Source organism: Natator depressus, chromosome 1 (genome assembly GCF_965152275.1).
Source record: "Natator depressus isolate rNatDep1 chromosome 1, rNatDep2.hap1, whole genome shotgun sequence".
NCBI classification, from domain to species: Eukaryota; Metazoa; Chordata; order Testudines; family Cheloniidae; genus Natator; species Natator depressus.
Window position 1 is genome coordinate 210,557,390 of NC_134234.1, and position 15,632 is coordinate 210,573,021.

At 46.7% G+C, this 15,632-nt stretch overlaps 2 gene segments (V, D, J or C); both read right to left on the minus strand.

The window, feature by feature from the left end:
- Positions 1-6,403, minus strand: part of LOC141984978 (T-cell receptor beta chain C region-like) — a 239,587-nt gene extending 233,184 nt beyond the window's left edge. The window contains 2 exon segments of the C gene segment in view: positions 5,958-6,251; positions 6,346-6,403. Of these exon segments, the coding sequence occupies positions 5,958-6,251; positions 6,346-6,403 (352 nt within the window).
- Positions 6,404-12,308: 5,905 nt separating this feature from the next.
- Positions 12,309-13,170, minus strand: LOC141985034 (putative non-functional immunoglobulin kappa variable 6D-41). The segment is given in 2 exon segments: positions 12,309-12,604; positions 13,092-13,170. Coding segments are annotated over 2 exon segments (375 nt in total).
- Between the last annotated feature and the right edge of the window lie 2,462 nt (positions 13,171-15,632).

The following is a 15,632-nucleotide window of genomic DNA, read 5'->3' on the forward strand; positions in this document are numbered from 1 at the left end:
AAAACTGACAAAATCATAAGGGGACAAATGAGAGTAGAACATGAGGGGAGAGAGGGAAAGAAGGGAAAGATTAAATGAAGGAAAAGAAAAAAATTGGAAAGAGTGATGAAAGAGGGAGAGAAACACTGAGAAGCAGAAAAAGACAGAAAACAGAAAGGACAGCCACCTTTCTTGTGGCAGATTCCTGGCTGATTTGATGTCCCTGTAGACTGAACAGACAGGGCATGCACTAGGAGTCTCTCATCTGGGATTCACTCTTGGGTCTTACAGTCTCAGGTGGCTGCATTTTACCCACAAGTCCCTGCTGCTTGGTGATTCACTCCATTCCCCCTGTGTCTCAAAGCAGATGAGATGTTTCAGAATCTCCTGGAGACAGGTGTCCAGGTCCCTTTCTCCTGGATGATGCTTTCCTGCCACTAACATGGGAATGAGATTTGCTCCTGAGGAATGATGATGAGGAACACACCATCAGGAGAGGAAACATGTGTCTCTACATAGCAGGCCACAGATCCTAGGTACAGATATGGGACTGACACTCAGTAAATACACACAACTACAATCACTCTGGTGCAGGCCTCATATGCATTTAATTTAGATTTTCATATTGTAGCTGATTTTTATGGTATTATTTTTCTCTCAGTGTATGTGTGTGAGTGCAGGTGTTTGTCTGTCTATTTTCTGGGAAGAAGGACAAAGAAACCAGAAAATACACCATTTCTTATTTTAATAAACCTAACTGGTTAAAGGTTACAGCTCTGAGCAAATAATCCAACATGTGCAGAGGGCACTGAGCAGCCTGGGGTGTGTCAGTGTAACACATCGGTTCGTGTGTGTGATCATGGCTCCCCCTAGCGATGGGTTGGCAGAGCTGATGAGAGTGAGTAGGAAAAGGAGAGAACACACATGACAGGAGTGCAGGTGTGTCCTGTGGGGGTCGGGGGGTGCGTATGAAGGAGACTGTTAGCAGCGTGTGCAGCGGTGAGAGACGTGTGATGGGGGCTGCTGCTGATAGGAAGAATAACGGTGTCCCTGACTGACAAGGGGGTTTCCCTTGAGGGGTCTCTACACTGTTGATTTTATCCCATCTTCCCCCCGGCCCCGCACTAGATAACTAACCAGATCCTCCCAGAGCCTCTTGGTTTCAGACTCCTGGTGCTGGGCTATGGTTCCCCCATTGGAAGAGACATCTCTGAACCAGGGGAGGTTTTTGTGGCCATCTCCGCTCTGCTCTCTCACTGTGGCCTGTGCTGCAGGTGCAGTAGATGGTCTGGGACTGAGTCACATTCTTTATCTCCAACCTGAGCTCCGTGTTACTGACCCGCTCAGACGTGTAGGATGTTTCCATCAAGGATATTTCCTCAGGGTCACCCTTGGTTCCTGATTGCACCAGGAAGTGCAGCTGGCTTTGGACATCCTGCAGATACCAGCTCATCCAGGAGTAGGTTGTGTCTTTCAAGGTGCAGGTCACTGATTCTGATGCTCCCAACCGCACCATTAAATATGGGGATGACTGCTCCACTAATCTGCCCTCTGCACCTGAAAGACAAATGGGGATACCCCATGGAGTGATGAACCTCTTCAAGGAGCATGACCCCACCTGGGTGGCTGCAGCAGGGATTCCCGGTCACACCTGAGAGGGCAGTGGCCAGCAGCCCCATTAGCAGAGAGAGGAGCTGCAGCAGCTCCATGTCTCCATCAGCATCTGCATAGGAAAGTGTATGTGGGGTGTTTTCAGAGCCCAGGGGAGAGGCGGGGATGAGACTCTCACATCCCTTGTTTGTAATGAATAGGTTTGGCCAGAGGTGTCAGTGTTGACAAATGCATAAGCCCAGAGTATCTGCTCTATCTGTGTGACATTCCCAGACTAAGGGGAGCAGCTCTGTCCACCTGGGCAGTAAAGGGAACTGAGAAAATTTGAGGAGCTCAGGCACATCCTTCCCCTCGAGAACAGTGGCAGGTTTATGCGTGCGCACCCACACACACACACACACACAGGCACCCCTGCATTCCTCCATGCCACCTTGTCCAGCCTGTTCTGTCAGGCAGTGCTGCACTGCAGGTGCAAGGGAGTCTGTATACATGGGAGCTCTATTATCCTATCATGTGCATGAAGCATATATGGTAAAAGCATGGAGAGTAGATGGGATCATTTTTAAAAGAGCTCAAGTTTGAGCTAAAAAAGAGAACACTTGATTATCCTTATGTAGCAGAGCTGGGACATGTTGAGTGCATGGGGATTGCTCACTTTTTTAAGGAAAAAGTTAATTTTGGCAATGCCCCCCTAAATGACATGTAGGTTGGGCCAAATTGAACATGATTCCCTACAAGAGCAGCAGACAAAAGGGAACAGGTAGCCTTTCCTTGGATCTTAATTGCTTCATACATGAGACCACAGCAGATATTGGCATTAGTTGGGACTCTTGGGGGATGTACCAATGATTCCTATAATTGTGCTTTATTTAAAACTGTGTTTAAAATTGTAAGTTATTACTTTAAATTTTGGGAGGTTTTCCTGGTCCTGTTAGCGGGCTCTGTAAGTGTAATCTGGACCTAGCAACATTCAGTCAGCAGCCAGCCAGCCTAAAGTAAGGTGGGGTAATGAAATTTTGTTATTGTATGACTAAAGGGAAGCAGAACTGTATTTATCCTGTCCTGATTGAGGGGGTCACCCACCCTCAACTGAACTGCACTCGCTAAGGTTTGGATGCCAGAGCCCAGTGGAGAGAGAAAGACATTGGGGACAGGTGTTTCTGTCTAGCGGTGTGGGCTTTGCCTAAGAGCCACAGGCACTATCTGTCCTGTCCCTCTCCAGATGGAGCTAATTAGGATCCATTGAGAGTCTTTTGGTTTGTTAAGTGACCACTAGAGCTGAAATCACTGATTATCAGGTCTAAGTGCTTAGATCTGCTGTGGGACAGTGGGGAAGAGACAACCCAGCCTGCACTAGTAATCCCCCACTGAGAGCTAAAATCACTGATTGCTGGGTGGAACCCCAAGAGACCTACTCACAGAGGTCGCAGTAAAGAGGTGGGTGGCAGCAGAAGGTGATGGCTCAGGGCCATCAGCGACGGAGCAGACCACGGCACAGTGGAGTAAATGGTGGCACTACGAATGATGTCAGCAGATTGAACAGCGGGCAACTGTGAGCCACTTACAGCGGCGGCAGCAGCAAAGACATTGGTCAACATCTCTTCCCCCCTCCCCACCTGGGTGGGAGGTGAACTCATGTGAATCTACCGCTGAACTCTGGGTCTCTGCTGACCAAGACAGCAACTGTGAGTGGGGTGCAGTGGAGGGAGAGGAGAGTGGTGTGTTAAAGAGACATTTGTTTTTTGGACTTTCATACCACAAGGCAGGGCTTTAACTAGGGCGGGGCGAGTGGGGCTGCCACCCAGGGCACAGAGCCAAGGGGGGCAGAAAAATGGGGCGGTGCACAAAATCGGGCCCAGCAGCATCACCCCTTCCTGCAGGATTGGGTCCGACTGAATGCTCTGCACCCTCTTCCCAGGGTTCTGTTCTTAAAGGCACAGGCAACCCAATGACAACACAAGGCATCTCTTCTCTATCTGATATAACCTACAGGAGACTTGATTCAGTGAAATATTTTACATATCCCCCCCTCCCCCCGCCAAAAATTATGTGTCACACATTTTGAGTATTTAAAAGATTCCCTTATCAGTTTATATGCCTGCACAAAGTCTCTTAGCAGTTCACAAATTTGTCTTTGCTGCTGCTGTGATTCCCTGAATTGCACTCCCTTTCTTATAATCCATTCTAAATATAGTTTTGCTCCTTCTAATGGTTTACTTTGTTAAAATGTGATTTTTATAACTCTTATTACTCTGAGCACTTCATCGTTTATCTTTGTCAACATTGTAGGGCAGATGGATGTCACTGTGCTATTTAATTTATATTTTAATAGCAGATAATCATTGAAACTATTTATAAGTACACAGTTGCTAGTAGTTTTAGCAATGACATCTGTGTTTCTATTATAGCACTTCCTGTGTTTTTACAGTGATTTTTAATTTGGAATTTTTTATTCTAAATTTTTCTTTTTATAGCACAAGTTGACTTCCAGTCTGACTGATTTCCTGGCCTGGTGTCAAAACGTCTTCATTTTCATTTGATCCACCAATAGGGATTGCCTTTCTCAACTGTTATTTTGCCTCTCAATCCAACCCTTGGTGCTTTTTCACGTCACAGCTTGTGAAAACTTGGTTCTCAGATATTCACTAAGGGCAGTATACTATCTCATATTAAATCCTCCTCAAAGGCAAAATCTACTGTAATTTTTACTGAATGGCCATACTGAGTCAGTAATGGTCCATCAAGTCCAGTATCCTGTCTTCGGACAGTGGCCAGTGCCAGGTGCTTCAGAGGGAATGAACAGAACAGGCAGTCATCAAGTGATCCTGCCACCAACTCGCAGCTTCTGGCAGTAGGAGGCTAGAGACATGGACACCCAGAGCATGGGATTTCATTCCTGACCATCTTGGCTAATAGCCAATTGATGGACTTATCCTCCAGGAATTTATCTAATTCTATTTCCAATACAGTTATAGTTTTGGCCTTCACAACATAATGAAACCACATCTGCAACCCCGAGATTGCTCGACAACAAGAATTCAAAAATAATGAGTTATACAACCCCAAATCATGACATTCAAAAAAAAAGAAATAAATGATACTGGGGGTTTTTTTGGAGCCCTTTTGTTCCTGAGCCTTTAGGGTACAGGAGGCCCAGATCCACAAAAGTAGGAGTCTAAACCCCTGAGTGAGTCTTGGCCTAGCCTCATAGTTTTGCTGTTACCTCTCCCAAATAATTAATATACCTATGGCCACATCTGCACTACAAATCTGTTAGGTCAAGTTATATCAGCATACAGTCACCACAGTTAGTATGTCACTTGTGCATGTGCCTACTTGGTTCCTTGTGTCTGTGGTGAGTGTACTCACCAGGAGTGCTTGTATTGATTCAGAGTGCGGTGCACCATGGATCTGTATCAACCATCCATCACAACTGCTACATCTTACCTTTGTCATCCTCTGATTTAGTGGTAGCAAATTTGATGGGATGGTTGATGTCCTGTCACAATTTGCTATTCCTGGACCAGAGGATGGGGAAGGTGAGAGGTTGCAAATTGTGGCTGTTGTATCCCATACATCACAATTTGTTATCACTGAAAAAATGATAAAGGAAAGTGGTAGCAAATTGTGATAACGCAGCAAAAGAGAACACCCACAGATATCAGTAGCTGCTACAGGTAGCAAAAATCTATCAGAAGCAGTTTTTGCCTGGCTCCTGGCAGGCAGCAACAGTTTTCAAATTGTGGCGCACGTCCCCCTAGGAAGGCAGACCCCAGAGTTTGAAAACCTCTGTGCTAAATGGAAAGCAGAAATCTGAGGGTGCACATGACCCTGCATGATCCCCCATGCGTTGCTTGTAGGGGGCGCAAATATGCTTGCTTGCCCCAGGTGTTAAAATGCTTAGTTATGGCTCTGCCACAAGGTGAGAAATGGAGGCAAAGGACTCTGCTCAGTGTACTCCGGTTAGTGTGTGTGATCGTGGCTCCCTCTAGAGACGGGCTGGCACAGCTGATGAGAGTGAGTAGGAAAGGGAAAGAACACACATAACCGGAGTGCAGGTGTGTCCTGTTTGTGGGGAGCCTGTGAGGAAGAGAGTTAGCAGTGTGTACAGTGGGGAGAGATGTGTGATGGGGACTGATGATGATGGGAAGGATAACAGTTTCCCTGACTGACAAGGGGTCTCCCTTGAAAGGTCTCTGCACTATTGGTGTTAGCTCATCTCCCTCCTGCTGGATAACTGACCAGTTCCCCCGGAGCCTCTTGGTTTCAGACTCCTGGTGCTGGGCTGAAATTCCCCCAGTGGGATAGATATCCCTGAATGAAGGAAGGTTTTTGTCACCATCTCTGCTCTGTTCTCTCACTGTGCTCTTTGCTGCAGGTGCAGTAGATGATCTGGGACTGAGTCACATTCTTCATCTCCAGCCTGAGCTCTGTATCACTGACCCGTTTCATCTGATAGGATGTTCCCATCCTGGATGTGTTACCAGTATCACCTTTGCTTCTTAAAGATTCCAGGAAGTGCATCTGGCCTTGGGCATCCTGTAGGTACCAGCTCATCCAGGGGTAGGTTGTGTCTTTCAAGGTGCAGGTCACTGACTCTGATGCTCCCAACCGCACCATTAAATATGGGGATGACTGCTCCACTAATCTGCCCTCTGCACCTGAAAGACAAAGGGGAATGCCCCATAGGATGATGAACTTCTCCAGGGAGCCTGACCCCACCCAGGTGGCTAATGCAGGGAACCCCAGTCTCACCTGAGGCGGCAGTGGCCAGCAGCCCCATTAGCAGAGAGAGGAGCTGCAGAATCCCCATGACCCTCTCAGTGTCTGCACAGGAAGGCATTTGTGGGATGTTTGCAGAGCCTGGGAGAGGGGAGGGGCAGGGTAGGGTGGGGTGGGGATACAATTTACACATCCCTTGTGTGTGGTAAATAGGCGTGGCCAGAGGTATCAGTGTTGATAAATGTATTAAGCCCAGCCCAGAGCACCTGCTCTTTCCGTGTGACACTGCCAGATTAAGAGGAGCAGCTCTTCCCACCTGGACAGTAGAGGGAACTAAGAAAACTTGGAGAACTCAGGCACATGCCCTCTCCTAGGGAACAGTGACAATTTCATTTGCACTCATGCACACACACAATGCATTCTCACAGGCCACCTTGTCTGTCCTATCCATAGGATATCAGGACTAGAAGGGACCTCAGGAGGTCATCTAGTCCAACCCCCTGCTCAAAGCAGGGCCAATCTCCAATTTTTGCACCAGACCCCTAGATGGCCCCCTCAAGGATTGAACTCACAACCTTGGGTTTAGCAGGCCAATGTTCAAACCACTGAGCTATCCCTCCCCCCGGTGCATATAGATTCCCTCGGCTCCTGCAGTGCTGCACAGCAGGAGCCGATGGAATCTATATGCACACACATCTATTCTGTCATTATGCATATGGTGCAAACTTGGCAAAAGTATGGAGGGTAGATGGGTCATTGCAAAAGCATGTGAGTTACACAAGAAAAAGAGCCCACCAACTGGGACACAATGGGCTGAATGGGGGATGCTCAGTTTTTGTGTATGCTGTAGAACTGTACCATGGCCTCCACAATGAGGTGTGATCTGAGCTGAATTAAACATGATTCCCCACAAGGGCAGCAGACAAAAGGGAAAAGGCAGCTTCCCTTGGACCACAGCAGATATTGGTGCTGGTGGGGATTCTTAGTGGATGTGCTGGTGACTCCTGTAGTATCACACTCAATTGCCATGTGGATGCCCTATATCTCTTACGCTTGCACCAGTCGTATAGATGGACCTTCCTGAGAATAGGTCCTTGTCTTCTTTCTAGGTTTGTTTCCGAATGGATCAGCTCTGTGCTATGGGGATGATTTCTGTTCATTTTGATGTATTGCTAGAGGTTTCCGATTGACTCTATCTATTTACTACATCTCCAGCACCATGTGCACCAATGGGAAGACAACATTGCTGAGCTTATAAGGATATACTGCTACAGCAGAAATAACACTGTCTGGGCAGCTCTGTCAGACATGGTATACACCAGTGGCATTTATGCACACTCATATCCAAGTCCACTGAGCATTTCTTCTCTTAACCCCTGATTTCCATTAAATGTCAAGGGTCATTCCCTGTTTGAAATTCAGAGCCACATTCTCCTTATGCACCTATCTTCCACCCTCGTGGTTTCTGTCTATCTGCTTTAGCTGATACCATCAACTGCCACTTCCCTGCTCTTGAATAATGGAGCTTTACAAGTTGTGGTTCCTGTCATCAACAAGCCGTCTCCTGTTTCCAAAGTCTTCAAGAGCCCTTCTGGGTAAATCTTGACTCTTCATGATATAGAATGGCCTCCCTACTTGAAATCATCCTCACTACAAGCTGATCGGATGCCAAATTTGAGTATTAATTTCAGAAATTCTTAATAGTAGTTCAGTGCCCTCTACAGAGAATGGAGAGATGTTGCAGACAGCCCTGTTCGTCTATCTCTCAGGTGATCCACACTTAGAGGGAATGGCAGCTGCAGGGGACTGGGTTAGGTTGGGGACCTCCGCTCTCTTCTCCCCTCTCTGTCTCATTTTTGTTGCACATCCTCACAGCTCCTTCACATTTGTGATTTGCTGCAGGCACAGAAATGCATGGCTGAATGATGCAGTCTCAGCTGGGGAATTCAGACAAAGTACTTCATGGAAGTTCTAATCACCATGTAGACTAGATCCATGTATGGTGTGATTGTCTCTTCGTCTGAGGAAAGGAAGAGAGCTTCTAGCTCATTGCCTCCCTCTGCCTGATGGTACCACTCCATGACAGAGTGCATGGTGTCTTTCATTTGGCAGGGGATGCTCAAAGATGACCCCTGCTGGCCACACAGTTTTAAAGGTTGATCCATAAATTGCAGGCATCCACCTGCAACACATAGCAGCACAGGCATCTCATATATTCACAGATACGTATATTTTTAAGACAACGAGGAACCATTATTATCGTCTAGTCTGACCTCCCAAATAGCACAGGCCAGAGAATTGCATCTACTAATTCCTGCACTTAACCCACCGCATATGGCTCAGTTAAAGCATATAGAATCATAGAATCATAGAATATCAGGGTTGGAAGGGACCTCAGGAGGTCATCTAGTCCAACCCCCTGCTCAAAGCAGGACCAATCCCCAATTAAATCATCCCAGCCAGGGCTTTGTCAAGCCTGACCTTAAAAACTTCTAAGGAAGGAGATTCTACCACCTCCCTAGGTAACGCATTCCAGTGTTTCACCACCCTCCTAGTGAAAAAGTTTTTCCTAATATCCAACCTAAACCTCCCCCACTGCAACTTGAGACCATTACTCCTTGTCCTGTCCTCTTCTACCACTGAGAATAGTCTAGAACCATCCTCTCTGGAACCACCTCTCAGGTAGTTGGAAGCAGCTATCAAATCCCCCCTCATTCTCCTCTTCTGCAGACTAAACAATCCCAGTTCCCTCAGCCTCTCCTCATAAGTCATGTGTTCCAGACCCCTAATCATTTTTGTTGCCCTTCGCTGGACTCTTTCCAATTTATCCACATCCTTCTTGTAGTGTGGGGCCCAAAACTGGACACAGTACTCCAGATGAGGCCTCACCAATGTCGAATAGAGGGGAACGATCACGTCCCTCAATCTGCTCGCTATGCCCCTACTTATACATCCCAAAATGCCATTGGCCTTCTTGGCAACAAGGGCACACTGCTGACTCATATCCAGCTTCTCGTCCACTGTCACCCCTAGGTCCTTTTCTGCAGAACTGCTGCCTAGCCATTCGGTCCCTAGTCTGTAGCGGTGCATTGGGTTCTTCCGTCCTAAGTGCATGACCCTGCACTTATCCTTACTGAACCTCATCAGATTTCTTTTGGCCCAATCCTCCAATTTGTCTAGGTCCTTCTGTATCCTATCCCTGCCCTCCAGCGTATCTACCACTCCTCCTAGTTTAGTATCATCCACAAATTTGCTGAGAGTGCAATCCACACCATCCTCCAGATCATTTATGAAGATATTGAACAAAACCAGCCCCAGAACCGACCCCTGGGACACTCCACTTGACACCGGCTGCCAACTAGACATGGAGCCATTGATCACTACCCGTTGAGCCCGACAATCTAGCCAACTTTCTATCCACCTTACAGTGCATTCATCCAGCCCATACTTCTTTAACTTGCTGACAAGAATACTGTGGGAGACCATGCCAAAAGCTTTGCTAAAGTCAAGAAACAATACATCCACTGCTTTCCCTTCATCCACAGAACCAGTAATCTCATCATAGAAGGCGATTAGATTAGTCAGGCATGACCTTCCCTTGGTGAATCCATGCTGACTGTTCCTGATCACTTTCCTCTCATGTAAGTGCTTCAGGATTGATTCTTTAAGGACCTGCTCCATGATTTTTCTGGGGACTGAGGTGAGGCTGACTGGCCTGTAGTTCCCAGGATCCTCCTTCTTCCCTTTTTTAAAGATTGGCACTACATTAGCCTTTTTCCAGTCATCTGGGACTTCCCCCGTTCGCCACAAGTTTTCAAAGATAATGGCCAATGGCTCTGCAATCACAGCCGCCAATTCCTTTAGCGCTCTCGGATGCAACTCGTCCGGCCCCATGGACTTGTGCACGTCCAGCTTTTCTAAATAGTCCCTAACCACCTCTTTCTCCACAGAGGGCTGGCCATCTACTCCCCATGCTGTGATGCCCAGCGCAGCAGTCTGGGAGCTGACCTTGTTAGTGAAGACAGAGGCAAAAAAAGCATTGAGTACATTAGCTTTTTCCACATCCTCTGTCACTAGGTTGCCTCCCTCATTCAGTAAGGGGCCCACACTTTCCTTGACTTTCTTCTTGTTGCCAACATACCTGAAGAAACCCTTCTTGTTACTCTTGACATCTCTTGCTAGCTGCAGCTCCAGGTGCGATTTGGCCCTCCTGATTTCATTCCTACATGCCCGAGCAATATTTTTATACTCTTCCCTGGTCATATGTCCAACCTTCCACTTCTTGTAAGCTTCTTTTTTATGTTTAAGATCCACTAGGATTTCACTGTTAAGCCAAGCTGGTCGCCTGCCATATTTACTATTCTTTCGACTCATCGGGATGGTTTGTCCCTGTAACCTCAACAGGGATTCCTTGAAATACAGCCAGCTCTCCTGGACTCCTTTCCCCTTCATGTTAGTCCCCCAGGGGATCCTACCCATCAGTTCCCTGAGGGAGTCGAAGTCTGCTTTCCTGAAGTCCAGGGTCCGTATCCTGCTGCTTACCTTTCTTCCCTGTGTCAGGATCCTGAACTCAACCAACTCATGGTCACTGCCTCCCAGATTCCCATCCACTTTTGCTTCCCCCACTAATTCTTCCCGGTTTGTGAGCAGCAGATCAAGAAAAGCTCCCCCCCTAGTTGGCTCCTCTAGCACTTGCACCAGGAAATTGTCCCCTACGCTTTCCAAAAACTTCCTGGATTGTCTATACACCGCTGTATTGCTCTCCCAGCAGATATCAGGAAAATTAAAGTCACCCATGAGAACCAGGGCGTGCGATCTAGTAGCTTCTGCGAGTTGCCGGAAGAAAGCCTCATCCACCTCATCCCCCTGGTCCGGTGGTCTATAGCAGACTCCCACCACTACGTCACTCTTGTTGCTCACACTTCTAAACTTAATCCAGAGAGACAGAGACAGGGGAGGAGATAGGGATATCAAGATATACAATCCTGCTTTGTGGGTTCCAGATGTTGAAGAATCCACCACATCCCAAGGGAAGTTGTTTCAGTGGGTAATTATGCTCACTGTTAAAAAGTTGTATCTTATTTTTAGTGTGAATTAGTCTAAATTCAGATTGTAACCATTGGATCTCATTATGCCTTTATGCCATAGAATGAAGAGCAGTCCATGATCAGAAATCTTCTTCCCATGCAAGTACTTACAGATTGTAGTCAACTTACCTCTTCACCTACCCTTGGATAATTAAACAGATTGAACTTTTGTGTTTCCCTGTAAAGCAGGATTTCCAGATGACAAATTATTCTTTTCTGAACCCTTTGTAATATTTTAACATCTTTTTTGAATTGTGGGCCCCAGAACTGGACAGGGTATTCCAGGAATCCCGTATACAGAAATAGCACCCCCTAATCACTTCTTCTCCATATGTTCCTGCTCAGATATCTGTGGCTCAGCAGTCATGTGAATAAGACCACATCAGGACAGTCCCCAGAGACGCAGTCAGACCAAACCACAAGGGAATGAGGGCTGGGATCTGCAATTGGATTTGGATGTTTGATTTAAAGAAACAGAAAAAGTGAAGAGAAAAGAATGGAAATTGAGGGAGCTGGAACAAAGGAAATAGTAGGAGAATGAGAGATTATAGAGAAGGAATGGAAGGAATTGGGAAGACAAGAGAGAGAAGTTCAAGCAGTAAAGAGCAATGTCTGATTTTGAAAGCCCAACAGTGAAGTCCTGGCCCCATTGAAATCAAGTGGCAAAACTCCCATTGTTATTAATAGAGACCAAGTCACATCTCAAGTGTGTGGCCAGGTCAGTGATCTAGGATGGGAGCTCCAGGGGCTCTTTGCACCCCTTTGGGAGATGTTCTGTATATCCCAGACACTTCATCTGGGAACCACTGCCCTACAGTGTCCTTTCGACTCCTAGGCACACACAGCTTCCCTATCTCCTCCCCTGTCTCTGTCTCTCTGGGTTTTTGCTGGCTGTCTCAGGGCTCTGTGTCACTGTGCAGTGCTGCAGGCGCAGTAATACACAGCTGAGTCTGACCGTGAAAGGTTTTTCCATTGTAGATGCCAAGTGTTGTTCTTCCTCCAGGCTGACATGGGCTTAGCTGTGAAGTTGGTCCCAGATCCATCTCCTGAAGAATAGAAGAGCTGCCCTAGCTCCTCTGCCTCCTGCTGCCAGTACCAGTACATCCAGTAGTGGCTGGTTTCTTTCAATGTACACCGCAGAGTTTGGGATTCTCCTGGAACCCCTGTGAGGAAGGGCAGCTGCTCCACGTAGGCCGAGCCTACACCTGGAAGGAAACAGGAAACAATATGATAGAACAGATGGTGACAAGTTGATGAAAAAGTGCAACAGGGAGGAAGGAAGGGAAAGAAGGAAAGTCAGAAGGAAAGAAAGAGGGTAAAAAAAATTGAGAAGCAGAATAAAAGCTAAAATGAAAAACAGGAGAGTCATCTTCACTGTTCAGCCAAACAGGAGTCGTTGTGGGAGATTCTTGGCTGAGAGCTGACTTCCCTACACAGTGAATTCATGGGATATGTGCCAAGTGTGTCCTATCTAGGATTCACTCTTGGGTCAGACACTCTGAGTTGGGTGTTTTACCCACAAGTCCTTGTTCCTGGGTGGTTCTCTCTGTTCCTCCCAGCATTTCTAAGCAGATGCAGTCTCCAGAGATCCCCTCACACCTTAGTCTCAGTGACGAGAATGTGTCCCTTCAACTTGAGATTCTGGGCCTGCCTGCCCGCCCCACCCCATCCCCGTGGCCACTCAAACAGTACCTGGGGCCCAGAGAAGCAGTGCAGAGAGCAGGAGATATCTCCACATGATGTCAGCTTTACCCTGCTCTGTCTCCTCCATGCTCTGGGTTTCCTTCTCTCTGTGCTTCAAGGGAAGTGAGAAGGGACGGACAAATACATTCTTCAGTGGGAGGAGAAACACTATGGTGTCACTTTTCAGAGTAACAGCCGTGTTAGTCTGTATTTGCAAAAAGAAAAGGAGTACTTGTGGCACCTTAGAGACTAACCAATTTAGTTGAGCATAAGCTTTCGTGAGCTACAGCTCACTTCATCGGATGCATACTGTGGAAAGTGTAGAAGATCTTTTTATACACACAAAGCATGAAAAAATACCTCCCCCCACCCCACTCTCCTGCTGGTAATAGAGACAACCTGGATTTGTGCTGGAAATGGTCCCACTTGATTATCATACACATTGTAAGGAGAATGATCACTTTAGATAAGCTATTACCAGCAGGAGAGTGGGGTGGGGGGAGGTATTTTTTCATGCTTTGTGTGTATAAAAAGATCTTCTACACTTTCCACAGTATGCATCCGATGAAGTGAGCTGTAGCTCACGAAAGCTTATGCTCAAATAAACTGGTTAGTCTCTAAGGTGCCACAAGTACTCCTTTTTCTTTTTACTAGGGTGTCACTGCAGAGGAAAGGCTCATCTCATTCTGCTTTCTGAATGGCCAGTTTCATGAATGTCCTGGAGACTCATGTCTGGTCCCCTTCTCCCAGATGATGCTTTCCTGCTGCTAATGCAGAAGTGAGAATTTCTCCTGAAAAATGTTGTTGGGGAAGATGCCATCAGAGGAGATGTCACATGTGATCATGTAGCAGACCACAAATCCTAACTATGAACATAGACTCCTGAAACATGACTAGAGTCACCCTGGCTCAGGCTCTAGGGGCTTCAGATACCAAGGCTTCACAATGCACAGAATGTGGATTATATTCATTGCTTAGTGTAGTTTTTTATATTCAAAATGATTGTTTTTTATGTTATCTCTCTTTAAGAACGTATGCCAGTGCAAGTGTCTCTATGTCTGTATTCTGCATAGTAGGATAAAGACACCAGAAGAACCACTGTCTCTGGGGCTTTGTCAGAGAAGTTAGTCTGGATAGCTATTGCGGTCAATTTCCCCATAAATGTATCTGGCTAAAGGTTCCAGTTCTGAGCAAATTACACATCATGTGCTGAGGGCACTGACCAGCCTGGGGAGTGTCAGTGTAACACACCAGTTTGTGCATTTGATTGTGGCTCCATCTAGTGACCAGCTGTCAGAACTGATTAGCATGTGTGGGAAACAGAAGAGAGTACACACAATGAAGTGCAGGTGTATCCTGTGTGTGGGAAGCCTCTGAGAGAGCGCGGTAGTGGTGTGTTCAGAGGGGGAGATGTGATGGGGCTACTGCTGATGGGAAAGATAATGATGCCCCTAACATAGACTAAGGGGAGTCTACCTTGACGGGTCTCTGCACTACTGCTGTTTGTCCATCTGCTCCTGCTGTTTAACTGACTGCTCCACTAATCTGCCCTATGCACCTGAAAGACAAAGCTGGACATCTTGTGGATTGATGAAACCTCTCCAGGGAGCCTAACCCCACCCAGGTAGCTGCTGTAGGGCATCCTCGGCTCACTTGAGAGGTCAGTGACCAGTAGCCCCATTAGCAGAGAGAGGAGCTGCTGCATCGTCATGTCCCTCTCAGTATCTGCACAGGGAGGTGCCTTTGGGGGGTTGTAGAGCCTGTGGGAGGAGAGGGGATGAAACTCACACATCCCTGGTGTGTAACATAGATGTGTGACCACAGGCATCAGTGTGTGCTCTCTCCTGCTCTCCCCTCCCATCAATACTGGAAGTAGTTGCTCTACCACCCCTGGCCAAAGGGATAATGCAGGAGCACTTGGGGTGGTCTGAAACATACTTGCCATTAGTGAGCTGTTTTGCAAACCTGCATGTAAGGAGATACATTGCTGATAACTGGGAGATAGTTACACTTATGAAGAGAGGATAGATAAATACCCATCTGTAATCCAAACCAAACAATCTCTGAAAAAGCAATTCCACTGAGCTAGCAAAGGAAAATTGACACAGGTGTTTATATGATATAGCCCAGGAGGCAGGTGGCACTGCCTGTTCATTGAAATGTGTAGAGTGTGGATATCAGGCAATTCTCTGCTGGTACTAAATATATAAAGGAATTTTTCCAGCTCCTGAATTCAGTCTAAGATGTTGCTACGTCTTTGCAAGAAAAGTATGTGGTCACAAAGTAGCAACATTACTCCAGAAATCTTTTCTATAGCAGTGTAGGATTTGGATAGGATGTCTCACTCGTGCAGAAGGCTGCCTGGCTGGCCTGGCTTTGTGCAAGGTTGAATACTCAGTGTTCTGCAACACATTGTAATGTAACACAATGCAATACCATACATTTCTTTGTAATATCATCCAGTGTAGTATAATATAGTACCATGCAAAACATTGCAATGAGACACAACACAGTATAATGCCATACAACACCATGCAGTGCAATAAAATA